At 55.1% G+C, this 25,212-nt stretch overlaps 1 protein-coding gene across 2 annotated transcripts; it reads right to left on the bottom strand.

The window, feature by feature from the left end:
• Positions 1–21,746: 21,746 nt before the first annotated feature.
• LOC100284355 (zinc finger C-x8-C-x5-C-x3-H type family protein) lies at positions 21,747–24,629 on the bottom strand. Of its 2 annotated transcripts, NM_001157250.3 has the most exons (3): positions 24,366–24,629; positions 23,625–23,685; positions 21,747–22,897 (listed from the first exon to the last, which is right to left on the bottom strand). In NM_001157250.3, the coding sequence occupies exons 1-3, from the start codon at positions 24,433–24,435 to the stop codon at positions 22,117–22,119; spliced, it is 912 nt and encodes a 303-aa protein (NP_001150722.1). In that variant the 5' UTR covers positions 24,436–24,629; the 3' UTR covers positions 21,747–22,116. The 2 variants fall into 2 exon arrangements, 1 of the variants encoding a protein (NP_001150722.1); NR_182058.1 differs by lacking the exon at positions 23,625–23,685 and having other exon boundaries at positions 24,366–24,607.
• Between the last annotated feature and the right edge of the window lie 583 nt (positions 24,630–25,212).

Raw genomic sequence — 25,212 nt, 5'->3', positions numbered from 1 at the left:
ATGGATCTATTCGGCCCGATTGCTTACATAAGCATCGGCGGGAGTAAGTATTGTCTTGTAATAGTGGATGATTATTCTCGCTTCACTTGGGTATTCTTTTTGCAGGAAAAATCTCAATCCCAAGAGACCTTAAAGGGATTCTTGAGACGGGCTCAAAATGAGTTCGGCTTAAGGATCAAGAAAATAAGAAGCGACAACAGGACGGAGTTCAAGAACTCTCAAATCGAAGGCTTCCTTGAGGAGGAGGGCATCAAGCATGAGTTCTCTTCTCCCTACACACCACAACAAAATGGTGTAGTGGAGAGGAAGAATCGAACTCTATTGGACATGGCAAGGACCATGCTTGATGAGTACAAGACTTCGGATCGGTTTTGGGCCGAGGCGGTCAACACCGCCTGCTACGCCATCAACCGGTTATATCTACACCGAATCCTCAAGAAGACATCTTATGAACTCCTAACCAGTAAAAAGCCCAATATTTCATATTTTAGAGTCTTTGGTAGCAAATGTTTTATTCTTGTTAAAAGAGGTAGAAAATCTAAATTTGCTCCTAAGACTGTAGAAGGCTTTTTACTAGGATATGATTCAAACACAAGGGCATATAGAGTCTTTAACAAGTCCACTGGACAAGTTGAAGTTTCTTGTGACGTTGTGTTTGATGGGACTAACGGCTCTCAAGTAGAGCAAGTTGATGTTGATGAGATAGGTAATGAAGAGGCATCATGTATCGCGCTAAGGAACATGTCCATTGGGGATGTGTGTCCTAAGGAATCCGAAGAGCCTCCAAATGCACAAGATCAACCATCCTCCTCCACGCAAGCATCTCCACCGACTCAAAATGAGGATGAAGCTCAAGTTGATGAAGTAGAAGATCAAGCAAAAGAGCCACCTCAAGATGATGGCAATGATCAAGGGGGAGATACAAATGATCAAGACAAGGAGGATGAAGAGCAAAGGCCGCCACACCCAAGAGTCCACCAAGCTATCCAACGAGGTCACCCCGTCGACACCATCCTCGGCGACATTCATAAGGGGGTAACTACTAGATCTCGTGTTGCACATTTTTGTGAGCATTACTCTTTTGTTTCCTCTATTGAGCCACACAGGGTAGAGGAAGCACTACAAGATTCAGATTGGGTGGTGGCAATGCAAGAGGAGCTCAACAACTTCACTAGGAATGAGGTATGGCATTTAGTTCCACGTCCTAACCAAAATGTTGTAGGAACAAAGTGGGTTTTCCGCAACAAGCAAGATGAGCATGGTGTGGTGACAAGGAACAAAGCTCGACTTGTGGCCAAGGGATACTCCCAAGTCGAAGGTTTGGATTTCGGTGAAACCTATGCACCCGTAGCTAGGCTTGAGTCAATTCGCATATTATTAGCCTATGCTACTTACCATGGCTTCAAGCTTTATCAAATGGACGTAAAGAGTGCCTTCCTCAATGGACCAATCAAGGAAGAGGTCTATGTTGAGCAACCTCCCGGCTTTGAAGATAGTAAGTACCCTAACCATGTTTATAGGCTCTCTAAGGCGCTTTATGGACTCAAGCAAGCCCCAAGAGCATGGTATGAATGCCTAAGAGATTTCCTTATAGCTAATGGCTTCAAAGTCGGCAAGGCCAATCCTACTTTATTCACTAAAACTCTTGACAATGATTTGTTTGTATGCCAAATTTATGTTGATGATATTATATTTGGGTCTACTAACGAATCTACATGTGAAGAATTTAGTAGGATCATGACACAAAAATTCGAGATGTCGATGATGGGGGAGTTGCAGTATTTTCTAGGATTCCAAGTCAAGCAACTCCAAGAAGGCACCTTCATTAGCCAAACGAAGTATACTCAAGACATTCTAACCAAGTTTGGAATGAAGGATGCTAAGCCCATCAAGACACCCATGGAAACCAATGGGCATCTCGACCTCGACACGGGAGGTAAATCCGTCGATCAAAAGGTATACCGGTCGATGATAGGTTCATTACTCTATTTATGTGCATCTCGACCGGACATTATGCTTTCCGTTTGCATGTGTGCAAGATTCCAATCCGACCCTAAGGAATCTCACCTTACGGCCGTAAAACGAATCTTGAGATATTTGGCTTATACTCCTAAGTTTGGGCTTTAGTACCCTCGGGGATCCTCATTTGATTTGATTGGTTATTCGGATGCCGATTGGGCGGGGTGTAAGATTAATAGAAAGAGCACATCAGGGACTTGCCAGTTCTTAGGAAGGTCCCTGGAGTCTTGGGCTTCAAAGAAGCCAAATTCGGTCGCTCTTTCTACCGCCGAAGCCGAGTACATTGCCGCAGGCCATTGTTGCGCGCAATTGCTTTGGATGAGGCAAACCCTGCGGGACTACGGTTACAAATTAACCAAAGTCCCTTTGCTATGTGATAATGAGAGTGCAATCAAGATGGCGGATAATCCCGTCGAGCATAGCCGCACTAAACACATAGCCATTCGGTATCATTTTCTTAGGGATCACCAACAAAAGGGAGATATCGAGATTTCTTACATTAACACTAGAGATCAATTAGCCGATATCTTTACCAAGCCTCTTGATGAACAAACTTTTAACAAACTTAGGCATGAGCTCAATATTCTTGATTCGCGCAATTTCTTTTGCTAAATTGCACACATGGCTCATTTGTATACCTTTGATCATGTCTCTTTCATATGCTATGACTAATGTGTTTTTTAAGTCTATTTCAAACCAAGTCATAGGTATATTGAAAGGGAATTGGAGTCTTTGGCGAAGACAAAGGCTTCCACTCCGTAACTCATCCTTCGCCGTCACTCCAAGCAACTCTCCATTTCTGGGGGAGAAAGCATGAGCACCAAGAAAAAGGACTCCGTCTTTTGTATAATCTTCACTCATTTATTTATTACCAAAGGGGGAGAGAGTAATTCTAAGGGCTCTAATGATTCCGTTTTTGGCGATTCATGCCAAAGGGGGAGAGAATAAGAGCCCAAAGCAAAAGGACCGCACCACCACCTAATTTTAAAATTAGAGATTTTCAATTGGTAAATTTCAAATTGGTATCTCATTGTGTTCAAAAGGGGGAGAAAGTAGTATTTTCAAAATTGATATCTTAAAACCCTCTTGAACACTAAGAGGAGGATTTCATTAAGGGGGAGTTTTGTATAGTCAAAGGAAAAGCATTTGAAACAGGGGGAGAAAATTTCAAATCTTGAAAATGCTTTGCAAAATCTTACTCATTTGCCTTTGACTATTTGCAAAAGAACTTTGAAAAGGATTTACAAAAGAATTTGCAAAAACAAAACATGTGGTGCAAGCGTGGTCCAAAATATTAAAAACAAAGAAACAATCCATGCATATCTTGTAAGTAAGTTATATTGGCTCAATTCCAAGCAACCTTTGCACTTACATTATGCAAACTAGTTCAATTATGCACTTCTATATTTGCTTTGGTTTGTGTTGGCATCAATCACCAAAAAGGGGGAGATTGAAAGGGAATTAGGCTTACACCTAGTTCCTAAATAATTTTGGTGGTTGAATTGCCCAACACAAATAATTGGACTAACTAGTTATGCTCTAGTGTACAAGTTATACAGGTGCCAAAGGTTCACACTTAGCCAATAAAAAGATCAAGTATTGGGTTCAACAAAAGAGCAAAGGGACAACCGAAGGCACCTCTGGTCTGGCGCACCGGACGGTGCACCACCGGACAGTGTCCGGTGCACCAGAGGACTCCAACTCCAACTCGTCACCTTCGGGAAAATCTCAGAGCCGGCGCACTATAATTCACCGGACTGTCCGGTGCACACCGGACAGTGTCCGGTGCTCCAATGGAACGCGGCTCTGGAACTCGACAGCCTCGGGAAATTTGCAACGGCTGCTCCGCTATAATTCACCGGACATGTCCGGTGTACACCGGACTGTCTGGTGTAACAGCGGGGCAACGGCTACTTCGACACCAACGGCTACCTGCGGACGCATTAAATGCGTGCCAGCGCGCGCAGAAGTCAGGCACGCCCATACTGGCGCACCGGACACTCTACAGTACATGTCCGGTGCGCCACCGGACATCCAGGCGGGCCCAGAAGACAGAGCTCCAACGGTCAGAACCCAACGGCTTTGGTGACGTGGCTGGCGCACCGGACATGTCCGGTGTGCACCGGACTGTCCGATGCACCATACGACAGTCAGCCCCACCAAACGGCTAGTTTGGTGGTTGGGGCTATAAATACCCCAACCACCCACCATTCATAGCATCCAAGTTTTCCACTTCTCAACCACTTACAAGAGCTAGGCATTCAATTCTAGACACACCCAAGTGATCAAATCCTCTCCAATTCCACACAAGGCTTTAGTGATTAGCGAGAGAGATTTGCCGTGTTCTTTTGAGCTCTTGCGCTTGGATTGCGTCTTTTCTTTCTCACTTGTTCTTGTGATCAAAACTCCATTGTAATCAAGGCAAGAGGCACCAATTGTGTGGTGGCCCTTGCGGGGAAGTTTTGTTCCCGGTTTTGATTTGAGAAGAGAAGCTCACTCGGTCCGAGGGACCGTTTGAGAGAGGGTAAGGGTTGAAAGAGACCCGGCCTTTGTGGCCTCCTCAACGGGGAGTAGGTTTGCAAGAACCGAACCTCCGTAAAACAAATCCGCGTGTCACACTCTTCATTTGCTTGCGATACTGTCGGGGACCATAATTAGGGGTACCCTCAAGACGCCTAATTCTCAGCTGGTAACCTCCATCAGCATAAAGATGCAAAGGCCTGATGGGCACGATTAAGTCAGGGATCAGTCCACACGAGTGACTCGATCACGCTTCACCCGAGCCTAGCCTCGGCCAAGGGCAGCCGACCTCGAGAGACTTCCGTCTCGCCCGAGGCCCCCTTTTTATGGCGGACACATCACCGGCTCGCCCGAGGCCTTGGCTTCGCTCAGAAGCAACCTTGACTAAATCGCCACACCGACTGACCAAATTGCAGGGGCATTTAACGCAAAGGTGGTCTGACACCTCTATCCTGACACGCGCCCCCGGCAGAGCCGAGGTGACCGCCGTCACTCCACCACTCCACTGGCCAGTCTGACAGAAGGACAGCGCCGCCTGCGCCACTCCGACTGCAGTGCCACTCGACAGAGTGAGTCTGACAGGCAATCAGGCCTTGCCAAAGGCGCCACGGCGAACTCCGCTCCGCCCGACCCCAGGGCTCGGACTCGGGCTAAGACCCGGAAGACGGCGAACTCCGCTCCGCCCGACCCCAGGGCTCGGACTCGGGCTAAGACCCGGAAGACGGCGAACTCCGCTCCGCCCGACCCCAGGGCTCGGACTCGGGCTAAGACCCGGAAGACGGCGAACTCCGCTCCGCCCGACCCCAGGGCTCGGACTCGGGCTAAGACCCGGAAGACGGCGAACTCCGCTCCGCCTGACCCCAGGGCTCGGACTCGGGCTAAGACCCGGAAGACGGCGAACTCCGCTCCGCCCGACCCCAGGGCTCGGACTCGGGCTAAGACCCGGAAGACGGCGAACTCCGCTCCGCCCGACCCCAGGGCTCGAACTCGGGCTAAGACCCGGAAGACGGCGAACTCCGCTCCGCCCGACCCCAGGGCTCGGACTCGGGCTAAGACCCGGAAGACGGCGAACTCCGCTCCGCCCGACCCCAGGGCTCGGACTCGGGCTAAGACCCGGAAGACGGCGAACTCCGCTCCGCCCGACCCCAGGGCTCGGACTCGGGCTAAGACCCGGAAGACGACGAAACTCCGCTCCGCCCGACCCCAGGGCTCGGACTCCGCCCTGGCCTCGGCCGAACAACTTCCGCCTCGCCCGACCCCTTGGCTCGGGCTCGGCCACGGCAACAGAAGGCAGACTCAACCTCGGCCTCGGAGGAAACCCCACGTCGCCCTGCCTAGGGCACAGATCGCCACGTCAACAGGAGACGCCATCATCATCCCACCCCGAATCGACTCGGGTCACGGAGAACAAGACCGGCGTCTCATCCGGCCAGCTCCGCCAGAAGGGTAATGATGGCGCTCCACAAGCTCTATGACGACGGCGGCCCCCAGCTCTCTTACGGAAGCAGGACAACGTCAGCAGGGACTCGACCGCACCAACAGCTGTCCCTCCATCAGGCTCCGCCGCACCTCCGATAGCCACGACATCACGCCAGCAGGGTGCCCAGATCTCTCCGGCTGCCACATTGGCATGTACCTAGGGCGCTAGCTCTCCCTCCGCTAGACACGTAGCACTCTGCTACATCCCCATTGTACACCTGGATCCTCTCCTTACGACTATAAAAGGAAGGACCAGGGCCTTCTCAGAGAAGGTTGGCCGCGCGGGACCGAGGACGGGACAGGCGCTCTCTTGGGGCCGCTCGCTTCCCTCACCCGCGTGGACGCTTGTAACCCCCCTACTGCAAGCGCACCTGACCTGGGCGCGGGACGAACACGAAGGCCGCGGGACTTCCACCTCTCTCACGCTCGGCTCCGGCCGCCTCGCCTCTCCCCCCTTCGCGCTCGCCCACGCGCTCGACCCATCTGGGCTGGGGCACGCAGCACACTCACTCGTCGGCTTAGGGACCCCCCTGTCTCGAAACGCCGACAGTTGGCGCGCCAGGTAGGGGCCTGCTGCGTGCTGACGAACAGCTCCCCGTCAAGCTCCAGATGGGCAGTTTCCAGCAACCTCTCCGGCCCGGGACGGTGTTTCATTTCGGGACTCTCGAGTTCATGTCCTTCGACGGCAGCTACGACATGACACTTCTTCCACCGCCGCGCGACCACGACAATGGCGGCCGACAACCCGCCCGCCGGCGGCGGAATCGACGACGTCTTCCCCGCGTGGTGGAAGAGCAATATTCGGGCTCGCTCCGTTCTCTCCCCCGCCAACGGAGGAGGAGGCGGAGCCGTCAAGGTCAGACGGGAGGCCGCGCTTCGTCGGCCGTCGAGCGAATCGACGCCCCCGACGCCCCGACGGAAGGCACGCCGGACGTCGACCTCGCGTTCGAGACGGAGGCGAGCGCCGTCCCCCCGCGGCACGCTGACCTTGAGCAAGAAGACGACGCCGGCGCGCTCGCGGAAAGCCTGCAGGACGTCGCCCTCGAACCGGAGATGACGGCGCAACCAGTCCCCGATGTGACTACGTCGCTCCTCGTCGACCAAAAGGTAACGACTAACTCCCATCTTGCGTCATTTCGACTCGGCCTCAACCCGCCAAACGACCTCGTTTTGGCGGGCGCTCTCATTGAGGCGAGTGCAACCCCACTGAGGTTCTGTATGCGGTCGCCTTGGGACCGACTAACGGACGTCTCGACCTACGGGCCCTCTGGGTCCGAGGAAGATGACGATCCCAGCATCGCTTGGGATTTCTCCGGACTTGGCAACCCCAGTGCCGTGCGGGACTTCATGACCGCATGTGACTACTGTCTGTCCGACTGTTTCGATGGAAGCCGCAGCCTTGGTGACGAGAGCTGCGGCCCAAGCCGCGAATGTTTCCACATCGAGCTAGGGGATCCCACCGAAGGCAACCATCTTGGCATGCCGGAGGATGGTGATCTCCCTAGGCCGGTGCCTCGCGCCGACATCCCACGGGAGCTAGCTGTGGTCCCCACTCCGGCGGGGGGTTACGACCCACAACTCGAGCAAGTCCGCGAGGCGCAGGCCAGGCTCAACGAGGGAACAGGAGCGCTTGAGCCGATCCATCGGGACGTCGGACACGCATGGGTGGGCCAACCCCTGGCCGGAGAAATACGTCATCTGCCCCAAGGTCTCCAGCACCGCGTCGCCAACGATGTCAGGATCAGGCCGCCGCCCGCATCCAGCGGGGTTGGTCAGAACCTGGCAACCGCAGCAATGCTCATCCGCGCGATGCCGGAGCCGTCAACCACCGAGGGTCGGCGAATCCAGGGAGAACTCAAGAATCTCCTGGAAGGCGCTGCGGCCCGGCGGGCCGAGAGCACTGCATCTCGGAGGCAAGGATATCCCTCGGAACCTCATGCCGCGACTTCCCGATTCATGCGGGAAGCCTCGGTCTACACCGGGCGCACGCGCAACACCGCGCCTGTGGCCCCGGGCCACCTCGGCAACGAGCACCATCGACGCGACCGTCGGGCTCACCTCGACGAAAGGGTGCGCCGAGGCTACCACCCCAGGCGTGGGGGGCGCTTCGACAGCGGGGAGGATCGGAGTCCTTCGCCCGAACCACCCGGTCCGCAGGCCTTCAGTCGGGCCATCCGACGGGCGCCATTCCCGACCCGGTTCCGACCCCCGACTACTATCACAAAGTACTCGGGGGAAACGAGACCGGAACTGTGGCTCGCGGACTACCGCCTTGCCTGCCAACTGGGTGGAACGGACGACGACAACCTCATCATCCGCAACCTCCCCCTGTTCCTCTCCGACACTGCTCGCGCCTGGTTGGAGCACCAGCCTCCGGGGCAGATTTCCAACTGGGACGACTTGGTCCAAGCCTTCGCTGGCAATTTCCAGGGCACATACGTGCGCCCCGGGAATTCCTGGGACCTTCGAAGCTGCCGGCAACAGCCGGGGGAGTCGCTCCGGGACTACATCCGGCGATTCTCGAAGCAGCGCACCGAGCTGCCCAACATCACCGACTCGGATGTCATCGGCGCGTTCCTCGCCGGCACCACTTGCCGTGACTTGGTGAGCAAGCTGGGTCGCAAAACCCCCACCAGGGCGAGCGAGCTGATGGACATCGCCACCAAGTTCGCCTCTGGCCAGGAGGCGGTCGAGGCTATCTTCCGAAAGGACAAGCAGCCCTAGGGCCGCCCATCGGAAGAAGCCCCCGAGGCGTCTGCTCCGCGCGGCGCCAAGAAGAAAGGCAAGAAGAAGTCGCAATCGAAACGCGACGCCGCCGACGCGGACCTTGTCGCCGCCGCCGAGTATAAGAACCCTCGGAAGCCCCCCGGAGGTGCAAACCTCTTCGACAAGATGCTCAAGGAGCCGTGCCCCTACCATCAGGGGCCCGTCAAGCACACCCTCAAGGAGTGCGTTATGCTTCGGCGTCATTTCCACAGGGCCGGGCCACCCGCCGAGGGTGGCAGGGCCCACGACGACGACAAGAACGAAGAACACCCAGCAGGGGGGTTCCCCGAGGTCCGCGACTGCTTCATGATCTATGGAGGGCATGCGGCGAATACCTCGGCTCGGCACCGCAAGCAAGAGCGCCGGGAGGTCTGCTCGGTGAAGGTGGCGGCGCCAGTCTACCTAGACTGGTCCGACAAGCCCATCACTTTCGACCGGGCCGACCACCCCGACCATGTGCCAAGCCCGGGGAAATACCCGCTCGTCGTCGACCCCGTTGTCGGCGACGTCAGGCTCACCAAGGTCCTGATGGACGGGGGCAGCTGCCTCAACATCATCTACGCCGAGACCCTCAAGCTTCTGCGCGTCGATCCGTCCTCCGTCCGAGCAGGCGCTGCGCCCTTCCACGGGATCATCCCTGGGAAGCGCGTCCAGCCCCTCGGGCGACTCGACCTCCCAGTCTGCTTCGGGACACCCTCCAACTTCCGAAGGGAGACCCTGACGTTCGAAGTGGTCGGGTTCCGAGGAACCTACCACGCCGTGCTAGGGAGGCCATGCTACGCGAAGTTCATGGCCGTCCCCAACTACACCTACCTGAAGCTCAAGATGTCGGGCCCCAACGGGGTCATCACCGTCGGCCCCACGTACAAACACGCGTTCGAATGCGACGTGGAGTGCGTGGAGTACGCCGAGGCCCTCGCCGAGTCCGAGGCCCTCATCGCCGACCTGGAGAACCTCTCCAAGGAGGTCCCAGACGTGAAGCGCCATGCCGGCAACTTCGAGCCAGCGGAGACGGTCAAGGCCGTCCCCCTCGACCCCAGTGGCGACACCACCAAGCAGATCCGGATCGGTTCCGGGCTCGACCCCAAATAGGAAGCAGTGCTCGTCGACTTTCTCCGCGCAAACGCCGACGTCTTTGCGTGGAGTCCCTCGGACATGCCCGGCATACCGAGGGATGTCGCCGAGCACTCGCTGGATATTCGGGCCGGAGCCCGACCCGTCAGGCAGCCTCTGCGCCGATTCGACGAGGAGAAGCGCAGAGCGATTGGCGAAGAGATCCACAAGCTAATGGCGGCAGGGTTCATCAAAGAGGTATTCCATCCCGAATGGCTTGCCAACCCTGTGCTTGTGAGGAAGAAAGGGGGGAAATGGCGGATGTGTGTAGACTACACTGGTCTCAACAAAGCATGTCCGAAGGTTCCCTACCCTCTGCCTCGCATCGACCAAATCGTGGATTCCACTGCTGGGTACGAAACCCTGTCCTTCCTCGATGCCTACTCGGGGTATCACCAGATCCGAATGAAAGAGTCCGACCAGCTCGCGACTTCTTTCATCACGCCGTTCGGCATGTACTGCTATGTCACCATGCCGTTCGGCTTGAGGAATGCAGGCGCGACGTACCAGCGGTGCATGAACCATGTGTTCGGCGAACACATCGGTCGCACAGTCGAGGCCTACGTCGATGACATCGTAGTCAAGACACGGAAGGCTTCCGACCTCCTCTCCGACCTTGAAGTGACATTCCGGTGTCTCAAGGCGAAAGGAGTCAAGCTCAATCCTGAGAAGTGTGTCTTCGGGGTGCCCCGAGGCATGCTCCTAGGGTTCATCGTCTCCGAGCGAGGCATCGAGGCCAACCCGGAGAAGATTGCGGCCATCACCAGCATGGGACCCATCAAGGACTTAAAAGGGGTACAGAGGGTCATGGGATGCCTCGCGGCCCTGAGCCGCTTCATCTCACGCCTCGGCGAAAGAGGTCTGCCTCTGTACCACCTCTTAAGGAAGGCCGAATGTTTCGCTTGGACCCCTGAGGCCGAGGAAGCCCTCGGCAACCTGAAGGCGCTCCTTACAAAGGCGCCAGTCTTGGTGCCGCCGGCGGACGGAGAAACCCTCCTGGTCTACGTCGCCGCAACCACTCAGGTGGTTAGCGCCGCGATTGTGGTCGAGAGGCAAGAGGAAGGGCATACATTGCCCGTTCAGAGGCCGGTCTACTTCGTCAGCGAAGTGCTGTCCGAGACTAAGATCCGCTACCCACAAGTTCAAAAGCTGCTGTATGCTGTGATCCTGACAAGGCGGAAGCTACGACACTACTTCGAGTCCCATCCGGTAACTGTGGTGTCATCCTTCCCCCTGGGGGAGATCATCCAGTGCCGAGAGGCCTCGGGCAGGATCGCAAAGTGGGGGTGGAGATCATGGGCGAAACGATCTCGTTCGCCCCTCGGAAGGCCATCAAGTCCCAAGTGTTGGCGGATTTCGTGGCCGAATGGGTCGACACCCAACTACCAACGACTCCGATCCAACCGGAGCTCTGGACCATGTTTTTCGACGGGTCGCTGATGAAGACGGGGGCCGGTGCGGGCCTGCTCTTCATCTCGCCCCTCGGAAAGCACTTGCGCTACGTGCTGCGCCTCCACTTCCCGGCGTCCAACAATGTGGCCGAGTACGAAGCTCTGGTCAACGGATTACGGATCGCCATCGAGCTAGGGGTCAGACGCCTCGACGCCCGCGGTGATTCGCAGCTCGTCATCGACCAAGTCATGAAGAACTCCCACTGCCGCGACCCGAAGATGGAGGCCTACTGCGACGAGGTTCGGCGCCTGGAAGACAAGTTCTTCGGGCTCGAGCTCAACCACATCGCTCGGCGCTACAACGAAACCGCAGACGAGCTGGCCAAGATAGCCTCGGGGCGAACGACAGTCCCCCCGGACGTCTTCTCCCGGGATCTGCATCAACCCTCCGTCAAGCTCGACGACGCGCCCGAGCCCGAGGTACCCTCGGCTCAGCCCAAGGTACCCTCGGCTCAGCCCGAGATACCCTCGGCTCAGCCTGAGGTACCCTCGGCTCAGCCCGAGGGACCCTCGGTTCGGCCCGAGCCACCCTCGGCCCGGCCCGAGGCACCCTCGGCCCCCGAGGGCGGGGCATTGAACGTCGAGGAAGGGCAGAGCGGGGCCACGCCAGACCAGGATTGGCAGACCCCGTACCTGCAATATCTCCGTCGAGGAGAGCTACCCCTCGACCAAGTCGAGGCTCGGCGGGTAGCGCGACGCGCCAAGTCATTCGTCTTGCTGGGCGACGAAGAGGAGCCCTACCACCGCAGCCCCTCGGGCATCCTCCAGCGATGCATCTCCATCGCCGAAGGTCGGGAACTGCTGCAAGAAGTACACTCGGGGGCTTGCGGCCACCACGCAGCACCCCGAGCCCTTGTTGGAAATGCTTTCCGGCAAGGTTTCTACTGGCCAACGGCGGTGGCGGACGCCACTAGAATTGTCCGCACCTGCGAAGGGTGCCAATTCTATGCGAAGCGGACACACCTGCCCGCTCAGGCTCTGCAGACAATACCCATCACCTGGCCCTTCGTTGTATGGGGTCTGGACCTCGTCGACCCCTTGCAGAAGGCGCCCGGGGGCTACACGCACCTGCTGGTCGCCATCGACAAATTCTCCAAGTGGATCGAGGTCCGACCTCTGAACAGCATCAGGTCCGAGCAGGCGGTGGTATTCTTCACCAACATCATCCATCGTTTCGGGGTCCCGAACTCCATCATCACCGACAATGGCACCCAGTTCACCGGCAAAAAATTCTTGGATTTTTGCGAGGATCACCATATCCGGGTGGACTGGGCCGCCGTGGCTCATCCCATGTCGAATGGGCAAGTAGAGCGTGCCAACGGCATGATTCTACAAGGGCTCAAGCCTCGGATCTACAACGACCTCAACAAGTTCGGCAGGCGATGGATGAAGGAACTCCCCTCGGTGGTCTGGAGCCTAAGGACGACGCCGAGTCGTGCCACGGGCTTCACGCCGTTTTTCCTGGTCTACGGGGCTGAAGCTATCTTGCCCACTGACCTGGAATACGGCTCCCCGAGGGCGAGGGCCTACACCGAACAAAGCAACCAAGCTAGCCGAGAGGAATCGCTGGACCAGCTGGAGGAAGCTCGGGACAGGGCTTTGCTACACTCGGCGCGGTACCAACAGTCCCTGCGACGCTACCACGCCCGAGGGGTCCGGTCCCGAGAACTCCAGGTGGGCGACCTGGTGCTTCGGCTGCGACAAGACGCCCGAGGGAGGCACAAGCTCACGCCCCCCTGGGAAGGGCCATTCGTCATCGCCAAAGTTCTGAAGCCCGGAACATACAAGCTGGCCAACAATCAAGGCGAGATCTACGGCAACGCTTGGAACATCAAACAGCTACGTCGCTTCTACCCTTAAGATGTTTTCAAGTTGTTCATATACCTCGCACCTACGCAAAGTTTAGTTGTCAAGGAAGGGTCGGCCTAGCCTCGGCAAAGCCCGACCCTCCCTCGGGGGCTAAAAGGGGGGAGACCCCCTCTGCGTCGAATTTTTCCTCGAAAAAGGATCTCTTTTTAGCAGGATTTCTTTCGTGCTTCTTGACTACTTCGGAAAGCGGATCCTGGAAACGACGAGGTACACGTAAGCAGCCAAGGCTGACCGAGCCGAGGGACTCCTACGCCTCCGGGATACGGATACCTCACTCGTCCCTTTCTGCGATAAGTAACTTGCGCTCGGGTAAAGCGACTCCGTGGACCGAACGAGTCATCACGTTCGGAAGCTCTCCTGCCGAAGCAGTCCTTCAAGCTTTCTCGACTAAGTCGGGGACAGGGCCTCATGGACGGGTGAAAGTACGCGTAAGCGGCAAGGCCGACCGAGCCGAGGGATTCCCACGCCTCTGGGATACGGATACCTCACTCGTCCCTTCCGCGAAAAGCAACTCTTGCTCACACAAACATCCCTGTTACCGACAGAGTCCAGATGCTCGAAACAGGAGGAAAAAAGACGCAGCTTCGCAAGCGCGGCGAGGGCGTGTTCTTCTGGCCTCGGCGGCCGCAGAAAGCACACGCTACAAGATGATCTGATCCTGCAGGCTCGGGTCTTCACGCCGAAGGGAGCCGTAGCACCCTCGGCATCGACGACGTCTTCAGCAAAGCCCGACCCAGCCTCGGGCGGCGCCACGGTCCAGGGGCTCCTCCGGGAATCCGGCCCGAGCAGGCGGCTCAACCGGTTACCCCGGGGGCCTCGGCCAACCGGCTTCCAAGGGCGCCAGCCCGATCCGAGGCCTCGACTGACCGACTTTGGCGTCGGCTCCGCTGACGGGCGACACGGCTAGGCTCCGGCCAACCAGGTTCCCCATTCTCGAGCCAACTCCGCCTCTGTTCATACTGATATCGCTACCCCCGGCCTCGATCCACCAAAGGGCGGCCGAGGGGTCCCTTCAACTAAGCTAGAGGAGCCTCACGTAACAAGGCCGAACGGGCCGAGGGATTCCTACGCCTCCGGGATACGGATACCTCACCCGTCACCTTGGCACGGGGCAACTCATGCTTGGTAAAGCGGTTCAGATAATCAAACAGGCGAGACTTAGTGCTCGAAAATGAGGAAAAAACACGGCTCCGTGCCAAAATTACATACACGTTCAGGCCTCGACAGCCACAATGAACGAACACACTGGCATCCAAGGTGCCATCACAAACGGGACTCCGGTTCCGTCCCCGAGGGTACGAGCGACCCCGGGCCTGCGGGGCGACGACCTCTGCAGCGGCAGCCATGGCCCCAGGTGAACGCAGTCACCAGAAGGCTCTTGTTCGCAGTCCCACTCAAGGGATGCGAACAAGCCATCAAAGCCAAAGAGCGGGCCGCTCCCAAGCACTCCGGTAGATCCTCGCTGCCGTCCTCGCCCCGAATGCGAGGGGGAAGACGGAATGTTGCATCCTAGCTGGACAGCAACAGTTCGCCTTCCCCGGCATGACTGGAGGACGACTCCGTTGCAGCGCGGGAGGACGATTGCCACCACCAGAAGCTGGAAGAGGAGGTGGTTCGCCGACCCGCACGCGAGGTAGAGCCCCGGCTCGCCTCGGCCCCCGCCCCAGCAAGGATGACGAACACACCCAACGCTGAGGGCGGGATCACAGCCTGGTCTGTCTCTCCCCATCCAGGAGCTGGAGGTCACCGTCTTGGGTGGCCACCAGCGGAAGGGAGCAACCAGGCTGTGTGATGAAAATCCTTGAAGCCGAACGATGGCTGAGAGGTACCAACTCCCATGGAGTTGCGTTCCTCCAACGAGGAGGCGGAAAGGCGGCGGATACCCCCCATCCGGGGGCTTGGAAGACGGGAAGACCCGACGCTTAAGGGAGGAAGAAGACATGGTTGCCTTACGAAAGGAGTCTCCCTCCTTTTAAGGGCGACTCTCCCTACGTGCGCCCCCAGGCGCCGCGGGCCGAGTCTTCTCCAACACGCTCCAAGGCCCTCCCCTACGACTCGGGGGCTGGGTCCCGCATGTCATGCAAGCTGGCTCAGGGCAGAAGAAGCCAAACCGCCGCGCATGGTGCGCACGACCGTCCAGCGGTTACAGGCGACCCCCCATTTTCGCCCAGACCAACGGGCAGAAGGGGCGGGCAGCCATGCAGGCGGCATGCAACCGCGCCAGATGGACGCGCTTCTCCGACTTCTGACACGCCAGCTTGGAACCCAGGCCCACGCGTCGGGCAACCGGCGCGCCAGTTGCTGCATGCAAGCAACCGCACCGCCACTTGTGCCACCATCGCGCCTCTTCGGTTGCGAAGCCTATGCCACGACTCGAGGCGACCCAACAGCGCCAGACTGGCGCGTCGGTCAAAGCGACCGAAAGTGGGCCGGCAGTAATAGCGGTGGCAGGCGGGCGGGCGCAGCGGTCACGTCGTCAGCCAGGCTCACGTCCCATCCTGAGACAGCAAGAGAGCCTCCTCTCACGGCGTGAAGACGGTGCACCCGTGACCCGTTCCTCGAACGGATCGCACGCGCGCAACGGCCGCCCCGCCGACCACTCGCCCCGTCGCATTAACTCCGCGGCGGGACACGCGGCGCTTCTGGCAGGAGGAGCGCGCGACGCTTCACCTTCGCCGCAATAACCGCGTCAGAAAAGGTACGCCACGTCGTCCGATTTCGTATCCTTTTCCGTTTTCCTCTTTCTCTATCTCTTGCAACAGGGACCGGGAAAGGGGGATACCCCGAAAGGGATCCTTCTCCGCGAAGGAACCGGGCTCCGAGCCCCCCCATTACTGATCAGGGGTTCGAAGGCTGGCCCTCCGAGGGTTCAACAGTCGCCTCAGATCGCGTGGGCCCGACACCCACTACTGGTCAGGGGTTCGAAGGCCAGCCCCCCGAAGGGCTCCATGGCCGCCTCAGGCTACTCGGGCTCCGCTCCCATTACTGATCAGGGGTTCGAAGGCTGGCCCCCGAAGGGTTCACAGTCGCCTCAGACACCGAGCGAGGGATGACCAGGGGTACGTTCGATACATAACCGAGGCTCGGGCTGCGCTCCCGAGGTACCCTAGGACATTTCCGAGACCAGCGGGAACGATCTTGTAACGGAATCCCATCGGAGGGAGGCATCGAGCCCTCGGACCCCGTCGCCAGGGGACCGGGTCCGGCAAATCACCCGCAGGTACTTTTGGGCGTGCCTCTGGGCCCCTAGCCGACCCCCAACGAACGGGGCACGGACGTCCACTCGGATTACCCGCTTGCAGCTCACCGGAGACACCATGTTCGGTGCCCATCGAGGGTAACATGGCGCACTCCCCCCTCCTCCTTGCGGAAAGGCGACGTAGGGGCGTATGTAAAAAGCCGAGTCTGTCCCTGATCGTCCTCTCGCCCTGTGCAGAGGCTCGGGGGCTGCTCTCGCAAAAACCGGCTCCGGCCAAATCGTTGACAGCGTCAACATACCAGCCCGAGAGCTTGGGCCCCGACCGTGCACCCGGGCTACGGCCAGTTCGCATGAGGGAACGACCAGACCAGCCGAAGCGTTAAGCGAAGTATTAAGACCTCGAAGGAATGTAACCACTCCTCCGAGGCCTCGGGGGCTACACCTGGCGGGTGCGCTCGCGCGCACCCACCGGAACGAAATGCAACCGAGAAAGGCTGGTCCCCTTGCAAAAAAGTGCGACAAAAGCCTCCAAGCGAGTGCTAACACTCCCTTCGAGGCTCGGGGGCTACTGTCGGGGACCATAATTAGGGGTACCCTCAAGACGCCTAATTCTCAGCTGGTAACCCCCATCAGCATAAAGCTGCAAAGGCCTGATGGGCACGATTAAGTCAGGGATCAGTCCACACGAGTGACTCGATCACGCTTCACCCGAGCCTAGCCTCGGCCAAGGGCAGCCGACCTCGAGAGACTTCCGTCTCGCCCGAGGCCCCCTTTTTATGGCGGACACATCACCGGCTCGCCCGAGGCCTTGGCTTCGCTCAGAAGCAACCTTGACTAAATCGCCACACCGACTGACCAAATTGCAGGGGCATTTAACGCAAAGGTGGTCTGACACCTCTATCCTGACACGCGCCCCCGGCAGAGCCGAGGTGACCGCCGTCACTCCACCACTCCACTGGCCAGTCTGACAGAAGGACAGCGCCGCCTGCGCCACTCCGACTGCAGTGCCACTCGACAGAGTGAGTCTGACAGGCAATCAGGCCTTGCCAAAGGCGCCACGGCGAACTCCGCTCCGCCCGACCCCAGGGCTCGGACTCGGGCTAAGACCCGGAAGACGGCGAACTCCGCTCCGCCCGACCCCAGGGCTCGGACTCGGGCTAAGACCCGGAAGACGGCGAACTCCGCTCCGCCCGACCCCAGGGCTCGGACTCGGGCTAAGACCCGGAAGACGGCGAACTCCGCTCCGCCCGACCCCAGGGCTCGGACTCGGGCTAAGACCCGAAAGACGGCGAACTCCGCTCCGCCCGACCCCAGGGCTCGGACTCGGGCTAAGACCCGGAAGACGGCGAACTCCGCTCCGCCCGACCCCAGGGCTCGGACTCGGGCTAAGACCCGGAAGACGGCGAACTCCGCTCCGCCCGACCCCAGGGCTCGGACTCGGGCTAAGACCCGGAAGACGGCGAACTCCGCTCCGCCCGACCCCAGGGCTCGGACTCGGGCTAAGACCCGGAAGACGACGAAACTCCGCTCCGCCCGACCCCAGGGCTCGGACTCCGCCCTGGCCTCGGCCGAACAACTTCCGCCTCGCCCGACCCCTTGGCTCGGGCTCGGCCACGGCAACAGAAGGCAGACTCAACCTCGGCCTCGGAGGAAACCCCACGTCGCCCTGCCTAGGGCACAGATCGCCACGTCAACAGGAGACGCCATCATCATCCCACCCCGAATCGACTCGGGTCACGGAGAACAAGACCGGCGTCTCATCCGGCCAGCTCCGCCAGAAGGGTAATGATGGCGCTCCACAAGCTCTATGACGACGGCGGCCCCCAGCTCTCTTACGGAAGCAGGACAACATCAGCAGGGACTCGACCGCACCAACAGCTGTCCCTCCATCAGGCTCCGCCGCACCTCCGATAGCCACGACATCACGCCAGCAGGGTGCCCAGATCTCTCCGGCTGCCACATTGGCATGTACCTAGGGCGCTAGCTCTCCCTCCGCTAGACACGTAGCACTCTGCTACATCCCCATTGTACACCTGGATCCTCTCCTTACGACTATAAAAGGAAGGACCAGGGCCTTCTCAGAGAAGGTTGGCCGCGCGGGACCGAGGACGGGACAGGCGCTCTCTTGGGGCCGCTCGCTTCCCTCACCCGCGTGGACGCTTGTAACCCCCCTACTGCAAGCGCACCTGACCTGGGCGCGGGACGAACACGAAGGCCGCGGGACTTCCACCTCTCTCACGCTCGGCTCCGGCCGCCTCGCCTCTCCCCCCTTCGCGCTCGCCCACGCGCTCGACCCATCTGGGCTGGGGCACGCAGCACACTCACTCGTCGGCTTAGGGACCCCCCTGTCTCGAAATGCCGACAGATTTGTTTTGCACCCTCTCTCGCGGACTCGATTTTATTTCTAACTCTAACCCGACTTGTAGTTGTGATTAATTTTGTAAATTTCAGTTTCGCCCTATTCACCCCCTCTCTAGGCGACTATCACAAATGCTATAGATCAAGAACAAGGCAACACAATTGTTAATGAATAAAGACCTTCGTCCTTCGAAACATTATCTCCTTTCGGATATAATGATCTTCAGACGAAGGTCACGAAGGGCGTATCTTCATCATCTCAGCATATAAGTATAAATATGAGTACAAATAAGAATGTGAAAGAACATTAAAGAAATGTAAAATAATGATTAGATCCTCACAATTTATTTTTATTTATATTCACATATAAGCATTAACATTAATGATATTTATAATACTGTGATACCTTCGGTTCGCCAGAAGGTGGGAATGCAAAGATGACGTAGAGAGAGAAATTACAATTCAGCGTGAACAGTATGGTATTACTGTTCATCTATTTATAGGCACAGGACGCAGCCCGGATAAGATTACATCCATGCCCCTGACATTTACTCTTAATCATAATGCGAGTTAACAAGGACGAAGTAGTATTTTGCCCCTTTGGTCGGTTCCGTCCTTCATCCTTGCTATTATACCAACTCGAAGCTCCTTTAGCCATAGCTTCGGCGTTCATCCATGTCACCTTCGGGTTGTATCTTCATATTACACACACTTTTATCATGAGAGAACATTCATCCCAAAGCCGAAGCCTCCTGTAATAGTCTATGTCATACTGAAAACATATAGTTAGTCACGTTTTTTAGGACCTTCAGAAGAGGAAGGCCCCCAACAATGCTATATTAGCCATGGTCGAAGTACATGAAGGGATTTGTGGTGCCCATCAATCGGCTCCAAAGATGAAGTGGTTATTGTGAAGGTCTAGCTTCTATTGGCCTAACATGGTAGCTGATTGTTTTAAATACTACAAAGGATGCCAAGTATGTCAAAAATTTGGCGACTTACAGTTGGTCCCTGCAGCCGAATTACATCCTATCATTAAGCCTTGACCTTTCAGAGGATGGGTATTGGACTTTATAGGAGAGATTCATCTTTCATCATCAAAAGGGCATCGGTTCATGTTATTTGCCACTGACTACTTTACCAAATGGATAGAAATCGTTGTTCTGAAGAACATGACACACAGGGAGGTAATTGAGTTCATAACTGAGCATATTATTCATAGATTCGGCATTCCCCAGACTTTGACTACAGACCAGGGGGCTTCTTTTATGTCAATGGAGGTACGTGAGTTTGCTGAATTATATAGAATTAAGTTACTCAATTCATCTCCATATTATGCTTAGGCCGAGTATAGTAATAGGACATTGATTAGCCTGATAAAAAAGAAAATATCTGATAATGCTAGGCAGTGGCATAAGATTTTGTCCGAAGCTTTGTGGGCTCACATAATATCTAAACACCGTGCTACTAAAGTGTCTCCTTTTGAGCTTGTCTATGGGAAGGAAGCAGTGTTACCTGTAGAGATAAGTTTAAATGTTGTCAGGTTCGCCAAGCAAAATGATCTAACTGTCGGTGATTAATATAATTCAATGATGGACAATATTGATGAAGTGATCGACAAGAGAGTGACAGCCTTAAGGAAAATAGAAAAGGACAAGATCATGGTCGCCAAAGCTTACAACAAGAAGGTCAAGGCTAAATCGTTCCAGGTAGGGGACCTGGTATGGAAGACTGTCCTGCCACTGAGAAGTTTAAAACCGGAAGTTCGGGAAGTGGTCGCTAAGCTAGGAAGGCCCTTACAGAGTCACGCAGGTGATGGCCGATAACGCCTACTTGTTACAAACATTACAAGGCAAAGACTTGGCTAAGGCGTTAAACGGGCGTTTTCTCAAGCAGTATCATCCTAGTATGTGGCAAGATGCCTAAGGAAACTGATATGATCGCATCGTGTTAGTTGCTTTTGGTTCGCTTAGCTCCGCCAAAAGGCAGGGGGCATATGTTGGGCGCCAAATTAGGCGGCCGGACGGCCGCACTGGTGGTTCGGACGGTCCGCGCAGAGCCAATTAGGGTTCCGAATTTCTTGCTATGGTTGTTAGCTAAATTCGCGGAATTAGCCCGGGAGATTGGTTTGCAACGAGTCTAGCCCCCTCCTTTATAAATATAGAGGAATACGGTCGATTAATCATCAACAATCGAATCAATAATTAGTTCATCTCTCGTTTTTACCTTAGGCATTAGGAGTAGTTCTAGTTTAGTTCTAGTTTATCCTCTCAATCCCCCCAAATTCTTCGCTTATCTTCGGCTCTACGTCGATTAGAGGTGTCTAAGGTGGCCTGCCGACCCTAGACAATACCTAGAATCTCTCCTCCCCGACGGGGTCCCTCCCGGAAGCGAGATTCAGGAGCTATCGGCGAACTCCGACGCCCCTGCGTACGCGCGGACCGTCCGGCCCGTCAGGCAAGGAACCCAAGCCCTGCGCCAGGTCGCGGACCGTCTGGCCCCTGGCCGCGGACCGTTCGCGCCTATGCAGAGAACACCGCCGCCGGTTCTAAATGCAGTGATTGATGCCCGGATCGGCATGCCAATGCAGGTGGCCAACTGCAGTCTTTTGCTCTGTTTTTGAACCTCTGGTTTGAAAGCTTGACATATTCGTCTGCGTCGTCTCGTTTGCAGTTTGCACCATGTTTCGTCTTTGGTTTGCGGCTGTTCTGGTGAACCATATCAGCAGAGCTGAGGATTGTTTGGTCGATGGAAACGCTGATTTGCGGCTGCTCTACTGCACGTTGATGAAGCATATAAGGATAAATGAGGCTTTTCGTCGATGGACGTCAGACGTGGCTTCACCCGTGACTGTGATCCTAGTTGGCCCAACTAATATCTCGAGGTCTCGTCCTGGTGCTAACTGATAAATCGTAAGTGTTGCTAGATACTCTGTCTGGCTCAATTGGGGTTTACAACCACAAAAAATACATACCATCAACTGAACACTAATGATGTCTGGATTTCAGCTTAGCTATCTGGATTTCAAAAATGCTATCAATAATTCACAAACCCATACCATCGATAGCAACTATTCTCGAGTCAACAGAACCACAATGATCTGGCACCAATTAGTAGCTAAGAAACGGTACAAAAATAGGATTCTGGCAGGGTTAGATATAAATCGAACAGAACAATACGGCAATCCTACAAATCCTAAAAAACGGCCATTGTCTCTACGCAAGCGATGGAAATGATCTCTCTCAGGCAGCACGTGGCCCAGTACATCTCACCATAGGCGACTGTGGTGTTATTCAGCCACACAGGCAGAGTAATCACCGCAAGCCACACTAAACACATCTATCAAGCAGCAGCAGGTTTGCGCAACTCACTTTCGCCATGGGCAAAGTGGCACCTGTCTCCAAAGGTGCAGGAGCCTTTGTTGAAGTTCTCGCACAACTTGGTCTTGAAGTTGCTTGCAGGACCCCCAGCATGAGAACCAGGCCCCCTGCCTGGGTTGTTCTTTGCTTGTGGAGGCACCTTACCACTGATGCGGACAATCAACTCTGTGACCATTGCGCTAGCGTGCTTGATCTGGTCAAACGTTCCCTCGAGCTCGATGTTTTTATGGTTGGGATCAGCCTCATTGTCCCGGATGGCTAACTTGGCCCCAGTCACTCGGGATATATGCTTTGTGTTGATACCACTCTTCCCAATGATGGCGCCAGCAAGGGATGCATCGACACTGATCTTGGCTGTGGCCGAAGCACCGAATGTGGAGTGAGGAACCATGTCTGGGATAGGCATTGGAGGTGGCATGAAGTGACCGTTTGGCCCTGGACCCATTGGAGGAGCTCCCATCGAGTTGTCCATCTGCAGGGGCTTTCCAAGCTCCCTCTCTCCATGAGCAAAGTGGCATTTGCTCCCCCATTTACATCCTTCTGCAGTGTTGTACTTGTTACACAAGCGAGTCTTCAGAGCAGGTGAAGGTGGCCCATCAGGACCACCAGGTCCCATAGGCATCCTTCCTGGGGGAGCCGGAACAGGTGGCCCACCCAAGTTGGTCATCTTTGAAACCGCCAGGTAGCCACCCGGGAAGTTATGGAGAAAATGGCAATTTGAACCAAAGGGACAACCCGCAGTGCTGCAAATTGAAAGCATAATATAAGCAACAGAACATGCAAATATATCTGACAACCTACAGACTGATATTAGTCGATACACATGCAAAAAAATGTTGATTGAAGAGATTATGTTGCATGCAGCTGGATAATGTAACCTCACTAGATGACTGCTAAAAATATATGTGCAATGAATGCATAAAGACTGAAGTAAATGATTCGAACCAATCTTATACAAATCATGCTTGATAAAGATGGGATACATAATCGAGGTTCAAAGATATTGGTGTTCAAAAGTACTACTACTGCAATGTATATTGATAAGTGTAATTGAACAAATAACTGGACGATTCACAAAAAACTGAATCACAGTCCCCATGTTCAATCTAATCTTCTTGATTTCTTCAAGTGAACCTGTTCCATGGTGTTACTGACTGATTGTTCCTTTTGAGAGGGAGTTTGTTTCCTTGTAACCATTGTTGGATGGTTCAGATTTTCAGTGATATACAGCAGTATGTTCCCTTGTTGCATCAGTTTTCAGTGATAAACAGCAGTAGATTCCAATTTTTACTCCGTTGAGTGTTCTTAAGCAATGATTAGACAAAACCAACCTGTATCAGAATCTAGGCTGACCCATTTGTTAGCATCAAGCACATCATTTAATAACATAGCAAATTTTAATTAAAAGGAATAGCATATAATGATAGTAGATGTTACCAGATGAGAGTTCATTTTAAGCTAGATTAGAACCTGAAAAATTTGGTGCACGGCTTGGTTTTGCTTCCTACACCCATTTGAGTTGTCTCCGATTCTGTTACACCAAATTTATTACTTCCGCCAATTAATAATGTGTTGCTTTACTAAATCATGTCGCTTGGTAAAGTAATACGAATATAAATAGATAATAATTCATTGAAGAAACATTGGGATTATCACATTAAAAGGTCACCAATGCTGCTTATATCTTCCAGTATGCAAGCAGTGGTCCAATCCAATGATTTGTTATTAGAAAAATCATACTTGCTTAAACCACTGAAAGCACTAAAAGGAGAACTTCTACCTAGCCCAGCAAAGAAGCATTAAAAGTTCAACAAAGCATTAAAAGGCCGAAAGATCTATCAAAACAGAACAGTAGCAATCTCAATCTAGCACGTCAACTACGTCTCGTTTCATCCCTCAAATTTTCGTCCAGCGAGCAAAATCCCGTGGATAGACCTAAACGAGATCAAGCCTTCAGCTACCACGTAAACCAATCAGAGAAAACACGAAAAACATTCTAGGTCTTTCCAAACTCCCAATACTCCCAATAATCAGAGAAAACACGAAAACCAATGCAGCAGCAAAAGCCACGGATCTCCGCAGTTCCCAGCGAAGTCGCGAACGACGGAGTGCAGATCCGACCAACGAAGACCAGCTATAAACCCTAGAGAGCCGAACCTTCCGTGAAGCAACAGCCAATCCATATTCCCCGGAGCTAGAGAAGCTGCTCACCTCTCGCGCGCTTCGGGCCGCCCGCGCCGTTGGCGCCCCCCGGCGCGATGCGCTTGCGTCCTGTGTCCATGGCGGGCTCGCGCTAAGGCTGCAGGCGTCTTGATCGAAGGCGGCGGCGGGCAGAACCCTAGCTAGGGTTTCACTCCCACGAGGGCGGCGGGTGGAGAAGAGACGAGAGAGGTGGGGAGGCTTGGCGCAGCGCAACGGCACGAGCGAAACAGGGACGCGCGCCCGCAACTGATAGGGTGGGACGGGTCGGGACTAGGGTTAAGTTCCTGGGGGCTGGGTTAAATTGGGCCGTGACGGCGGCAGACTAGCACGCTGCTGTCTCTGGGCCTAGTAGCTCCAAAGGATTCACCTCGAGATCGGGTCATTTTGGAGTTTCTATAATTAAATTAAAAATGTAATAATAGAAAGACAATGTAGAGCATGTTTGTTTTGGCTTCTGGCTAACTTCTGGCTGTCAAAATCGGCTTCTATCTGTCAAACACTTTGCTTCTCAATCATCTTTTGTGAGCACTTATGTGAAAATCGTGAAATCTGTTGAGTCATCGCAACGAGAGGAATCTATCGGTTCCTAAACCCTAAACCGTGTAGATCTTTTTTGCAAGTAAATCCCACGATATTCAAATTCTCATGACAACTAAATTATCTAGAAATCTATATTCTCAGAAAAGCTCTTAAAAGCACTCCCAAACAAGCTCATAAAACCCCGATTGCATCTCATAAATGTCAAGTTTGTCTATGTCAAAGGTTTGGGAAAGTTATATCCTCAGCTGTCATCAAGACGTGTTCTAAAGATCCCCATATAGAAAGCTACCATGAGGTCTATCTATTAAGCCTAGGA

Source organism: Zea mays, chromosome 9 (assembly GCF_902167145.1).
Source record: "Zea mays cultivar B73 chromosome 9, Zm-B73-REFERENCE-NAM-5.0, whole genome shotgun sequence".
In the NCBI taxonomy this organism is placed as follows: Eukaryota; Viridiplantae; Streptophyta; class Magnoliopsida; order Poales; family Poaceae; genus Zea; species Zea mays.
The sequence above is the reverse complement of the archived record's forward strand: the minus strand, read 5'-3'. Positions and strand labels throughout refer to the sequence as shown.